Raw genomic sequence first — 6,324 nt, 5'->3', positions numbered from 1 at the left:
CTAGCCTACTAGGCTTGATAATAGTAGTAGTAAAGAAAGTTAATGTGGTGGCTCTTAACAAATTAATCAACGAAAGGAATACACCAAATTTAGAAGCGGGGCCAGAATTTGAAGTCTGTTGGTTCTGAATTAAGTAAAAAAGCATAAAAAGTCAAGGAAAAAAAAACATATGCTGCTACTATTGGGGTTCGAACCCACGTCTGTGGGTCAAAGAAGTATAAATATAAGGTCTACATAAAAGCTATTGGGTTCGTCCAAACCCCCGAAGAATACTGTAGCTCCACCCCTGAGTCCACAACCACCAACTTTAAATGCTTCACTTGTTGTTTGGCCTTTTGAATTAAATTCCGCAACTGTCATTACAAAAATTACAACACCTATTTATGTGTTGCATTCATTGCCACTTTTTATTTTATTGCATAGCAAATATTTTTGGGCGGATTCTCCAAACATCATTTGCATGAAAACTCTAAGAGGTCGTTTGGTTGAAGCAATAAGAAAAATAATTTCGGAATAAAGTTTGGGATTAACTTTATCCTCAAATTTTATTCCATTTTGATATAAGATATTACTTAATTCGTTTGTACTAAAATGATGGGATTATCCCATGGGAGGTATGGATAAAATAACTCATGGGATATTCTTAGTCATTCCATCCCCTAAAAGAAACTAAACTTTGTTACTTCTATAGCATGTTTGACGAAGCTTATTTTTTTCTCAAAATGCTTATTATTTTATAAAAGTGCTTGTTTTTTTTTTTTTTTTTTTTTTTTTTAAAATAAAGCTTTAAGCCAAGCTTCTAAAAGAAAAGTGTTTTTAGTGAGTTGAAAAAACGTTTTTTCATAAGCTAAAAAAATAATTTTTCGTTAAACATCTTTTCAAAAAGTACTTTTGAGAAGTGATTTTAAAATTTATTAGACAAACATAAACTGTTTCTTACCCAAAAAAACTTTTCAAAATAAGGTGATTTTAAAAAGTTGGTACACCATGCTATTAGTCTATGACCTGTCTTTCTATTTACCTATATATTACCAACAAGATACAAAGTGGCCTAACAAAAAGGCCTAGCTTTTTAATTGAGCAAAAATAGTTTCCTGTGTTTGAGAAGATGAGTAGTATTACTAGTAGTTGTTATTCTAGTTTGATACTGAAGAAGAAAGAATCAAGAATCAATGGAGGATTTAATTTACAGTATAATGAACCTAAAGCTATTGAAACTGTACAAATGCCAGCAAGCTCTGTTGCTTATAAGCCAAAAGGTATTATTGTGATGATCCTCTTGATAATTTTTTGTAGTACGTATTTCTTTTTATGACAATTGAGTAGATAGAAACGTATTTAGAATTTGAAGTTAATAAGTTTGGAATGAGTGTCATGTTAGTGTAGTAGATACATTTTAATTTTGCATATGTATGTTGAGCCCACAAAATCTAGTATTTGTTTGTAGGACAAGATATTTTGATTTGACATTGTGTCATAAGGTATAAAAAGAGTAGTGTGATAATAGCCTAACACTCTGGAGAAAATGTGGGAATTTGATACTTTGATGTTTTCCTATCGGAAATAGCCTCTGTACCTCTCACAAAGTAGGACCATAGGGGTGAGATCTTCGTACATTGATCCTCTTGAAATCCCACTTGTGTGAAATTTAATGTCTTTGATGTTTGCCTATCGGAAATAGCCTCTATACCTCTCACAAAGTAGTACCATAGGGGTGAGATCTTCGTACACTGGCCCTCCTCTCCAATCACACTTGTGAAATTTGATGTCTTTGATGTTTGTCTATCGGAAATAGCCTCTCCACCTCACACAAGGTAAAATTAAGGTTTGTGAGATCACACTGAGTGTGTTGTTTTTTGTTTTTGTTAATAATGTTTCTGAATACACTGGGGGAAGTTGTCTCCGTGTGAACTGTAGATCACATGGACTAGTTGTGGAATCAGCCAGTGATGTTTGCGTCAAGACAGCATGCTTACGTCATACCCCTAGGAGTGAGGCTCTTCCCCCAACCCTGCGTGAGCACTAGATGCTTCGTGCACCGGCCTGCCCCCTTCTTTTTTTGGATTATGAATATTGGAGTTTGATGATATCTTCTGAATGTTTGTCTTACTAAGTTTAATCTTATGTTATCAAAATGTTTCATTAGTTCAATGACTCTTCAAATATTGTGTTGATGTTGCATTTTTCTTATTATCATAGTGTGTTGTGCTTCTTACTTTTAGTTTTCCCATTTTATCATGAGCATATATACATTGTGGCAAACTTTGGTTTGTTTCCATGTTCTTTGATTTTATCGCGAAGGATTCTAATCTACTGAAATATTTCAAAATAGCTGTAAAATGTGGAAGAGTCAGGGCCATGGCCTCTCCGGCTGTCTCAGCTCCTAAGAGAGCTACAGACCCGAAAAAAAGGATTGTCATAACTGGAATGGGCCTTGTTTCAGTCTTTGGAAGTGATATCGATAAATTTTACAACAAACTTCTCGAGGGACAGAGTGGAATCACTTTAATAGACAGATTTGATGCCTCAAGTTACGCAGTTAGGTTCGCGGGACAGATTCGTGATTTCTCCTCTGAAGGCTACATAGACGGAAAGAATGATCGTCATTTAGATGACTGCTGGAAGTACTGTCTTGTTGCTGGAAAAAGGGCCCTCGAAGATGCTAACCTTGGCCAACAAGTTCTTGATACTGTGAGTTTATTAATTGGTACTGGTAGTACAAATTTTGAGTTGTAAATGATCAAAAGCGTAAATGTGAGGAAAGTTTCTTGAATTTGTGTGTTGCAGATGGATAAAACGAGGATCGGTGTCTTGGTTGGGTCCGGCATGGGGGGTTCAAAAGTTTTCACCGATGCGGTGGAAGCCTTGGTGCAAAGGGGATACAAGAAAATCAGTCCATTTTTCGTGCCTTACACAATCACTAACATGGGATCAGCATTGTTGGCTATAAACACTGGACTAATGGGACCTTGTTACTCTATTTCAACGGCTTGTGCAACTGCCAATTACTGCTTTTATGCAGCTGCAAATCACATTAGAAGGGGCGAAGCTGATATTATGGTAGCAGGTGGAACGGAAGCTTTTATTTCGGCTATTGGTGTTGGTGGTTTCATAGCTTGTCGAGCCTTGTCTCAAAGAAATGATGAATATGAAAAGGCTTCAAGGCCATGGGACAAGAATCGTGATGGATTTGTCATCGGTGAAGGCTCCGGAGTCCTGGTATAGTTATTCAACTACTTATTCTTTTCCTCCGCCTCTTATCTAAGTCACGTTTGTTGAAAAATCATCGGTTGGTATTACTATATTGACTTGATTATGCTATTTCCACACGAACAGGTGATGGAAAGTTTGGAGCATGCCTTGAAAAGAGGTTCTCCTATCATAGCGGAATACTTGGGAGGTGCTGTCACGTGTGATGCTCATCACATGACCGATCCTCGTGCTGATGGACTTGGAGTCTCGTCTTGCATGGTTAAGAGTTTGGTAGATGCGGGAGTTTCCCCAGAAGAGGTAACATTTCCTGACAGAAAATGTCATACCTATTTGGATTCTGATATACATATATCATTGAATTAACTCCGAATAGGTGAACTATATAAATGCTCATGCAACATCTACTCTTGCTGGAGATTTGGCTGAGGTCAATGCCATCAAGAAGGTCTTCAAGGATACCTCGGAAATCAAAATGAACGGGACAAAGGTGAACACAACCGTTATTTTGCTTACGATGACTAAATAAATAACTACCATACAGATGCTAGTCTTATCTACCAATACACTTGAAATTCATTTTAAGCTAGAATGAAAATGTGTCCATTGACCCTCGCGTCTCTTAAGGAAAAGAAACAAATCTGTTCTTTTAAATCGAACAGTTGCAACCTGCTGAATTATCAGCATTACAAAACCGATCCACTATCGTTAGCTGGTTTAAAACGTTTACTCTGTTGTTAAGTGAAGCTCATTTGATCCGAATATTTGAATGGCAATGGTTACTTAACTACTAAAGCAAGTTACATTTGTTGCTGTTACTTATTAGTCGATGATTGGTCATGGGCTCGGGGCTGCTGGTGGACTTGAAGCCATTGCAACAATCAAGGCGATCACAACAGGATGGCTTCATCCAACCATCAATCAACATGTACTACTCACTGACTCCTCTTTTTTAACGCGCTCCGATTATCTTATATCCCGACTGTTCTTTAATCATCACAAGATTTATTTTTCTCTTTTTTTCATGTGTAGGACTTAGAACCTCAGGTTACAATTGACACCGTTCCAAATGTGAAGAAGCAACATGAAGTGAACGTCGGTATGTCTGTTTATCCTAATACACAATTCTCACTCAACTGTTAGCTAGCACGACACACCGACATTTTTAGAGAGTCCGAGCAAGAAACATTTTCATAATAGCCTCATGTAATCCTTTTTCTTCTTCTTAATTTGCAGGTATCTCCAACTCGTTCGGATTCGGAGGGCATAACTCAGTGGTTGTTTTTGCACCCTACAAACCTTGAACAAAAGCTCATAATTTCTTGAAGATACAGCATTTATAATGTTGCCCCTTTTCTCAAGTTTTATAGGTTCTTTCTCCCCACCCCACCCTAGTTTTCCTACCTACTCTACCACGTGACTCGAACCCTCAACCTAAAGGTCGATGGTGGAGGAGCTCAACTAGTCGAGCAAGCCTCATTTGTCTCAATTTTTTATAGTTTCAAATCTTATAGATATTGTTTTTCCACCACAGCATGTGTCAGATTGATGAAAGGAATTGTTACAGCTTGTGAAAAATTATATCCTTATCAATAAAATTCTCAATTATTATCATTCTTGAATTAATTATGCAACAAGTTTTCAAAGATTTGTCAGAAACTCAGCCAAGTAAAATGTGATATGTGGCACATTAATTAACTCACTTCGATCCTGTAGTGTCATCTTCTAAGCATCCATGCTCGAAATGAAAGAATCTGAACATTCAACTTAAAATCTTCAAATACTTCTATGTACATAGTACATTATATTAAAAGTATGGAAAAGGTATAAATATACGCACGAATTTTGATAAATGGTACATATATACCTTCGGTCATATTTTGGGTACAAATATACCTCTGTTGTTAATGATTTGGGACATATATATCCTTCTCACTAACGGCGCGCAATGTGTCGCGATCCTAGCCATTTACCCATTTTTATTTATTTTACCCCAAATAATGAATTCACCTTAATTTGAAACCCACTACCCAACTCATTACCTCCCAAGTCCCAACCCAGCCAGATCCGAACTGAACACCCAATGGCATCTCCCTCTTTTACTCTCACTCACCTACAACAACAACATACCTACTGTATTCCCACCTAATGGGGTTTGGGGAGGGTAGAGTGTATGCAGTCCATACCACTATCTCAGGTGAAGTAGAGAGACTGTTTCCGATAGATCCCCGACTTAGAACCAATAACAGTATAACAAGCACAAAACATAAACGTATATAAACTAACAACGCTAGCCACAAGATAATATTAGAGCCACAGGATAATACTAAAACTATAAATCTGAAATCATAGACAACACTCAACACCACGAACAAGAAACTACAGATACAAATAAAGAACACTCCCCTACTATTACCGACGCACTCCCACCCCCTAACCCTATATCCTAATCCGCATCCTCCACACCTTCCTATTGTCACGACCCGAACCAGGGCCTGGCAGTGACGAGCATTTCGAACCATGGAGGCCCGAAACACCCCTATCTGTCTGGTAATCATGCACCTAATTCATATGATTAAAGTAATGCGGAAGAAACACAATAATTCGGAAACATGGTCATAAATATGAAAAGAAACAATAACGGGGAGATAAGGTTCCCCCAACATCAATCAACCTCTAAACAACTGTCTGCGAAAATCTCTAACAAATTACTGAGTCAAGTAACCGTATATAAACTGGGACAAGGTCCCCAGTAGACCCCAAAACTGAATATAAGATAAAAGGACTGCAGGACATAAGACCTTTCAAAACATAGAAGGCTCACCACTTGTCTCTGCAACTCTGTTTGAATGATCTACTGATTCTCTTGACCCCTAGACTGGGCCTCTGAACCTGAGAGGTTGGAGATGGGAGGGGGTCAGCACAAAAGTACTGACACGCAGAGATATCAAAACAAAACATAATATTTTTACAAAATATAGTTGAGAGCCATTATAAAGCAATTTCGTATCAAATCAACACATGGGTGTAATGTAATAGTTTCTCAACAACAATGAAATGCAACTGGGCTAGGTGGAATACCCTACATAATTTACACTAATTGTCCAACCTCGG

General features: G+C 37.6%; 1 protein-coding gene across 1 annotated transcript; it reads left to right on the top strand.

The window, feature by feature from the left end:
* The first annotated feature begins 745 nt into the window (after positions 1-745).
* Positions 746-4,824, top strand: LOC107864105 (3-oxoacyl-[acyl-carrier-protein] synthase I, chloroplastic). The gene is made up of 8 exons (XM_016710378.2): positions 746-1,259; positions 2,333-2,691; positions 2,788-3,219; positions 3,337-3,510; positions 3,587-3,700; positions 4,037-4,138; positions 4,243-4,309; positions 4,447-4,824. Exons 1-8 carry the CDS (start codon positions 1,109-1,111, stop codon positions 4,512-4,514), a joined length of 1,467 nt encoding a protein of 488 aa, XP_016565864.2. The 5' UTR covers positions 746-1,108; the 3' UTR covers positions 4,515-4,824.
* The last annotated feature ends 1,500 nt before the right edge of the window (positions 4,825-6,324 follow it).

The sequence above is a fragment of the Capsicum annuum genome, chromosome 1 (assembly GCF_002878395.1).
Source record: "Capsicum annuum cultivar UCD-10X-F1 chromosome 1, UCD10Xv1.1, whole genome shotgun sequence".
Taxonomy (NCBI): Eukaryota; Viridiplantae; Streptophyta; class Magnoliopsida; order Solanales; family Solanaceae; genus Capsicum; species Capsicum annuum.
Note: the sequence above shows the minus strand (reverse complement) of the source record. Positions and strands in the feature narration are given on the sequence as shown.

Coding starts and splice junctions, on each gene's coding strand:
- LOC107864105 (XM_016710378.2), top strand. CDS start 1,109: ATGAGTAGTATTACTAGTAGTTGTTATTCTAGTTTGATACTGAAGAAG. Junction 3,220..3,336: donor GTGAAGGCTCCGGAGTCCTG/GTATAGTTATTC, acceptor CCACACGAACAG/GTGATGGAAAGTTTGGAGCA. Junction 4,139..4,242: donor ATCCAACCATCAATCAACAT/GTACTACTCACT, acceptor TTTCATGTGTAG/GACTTAGAACCTCAGGTTAC.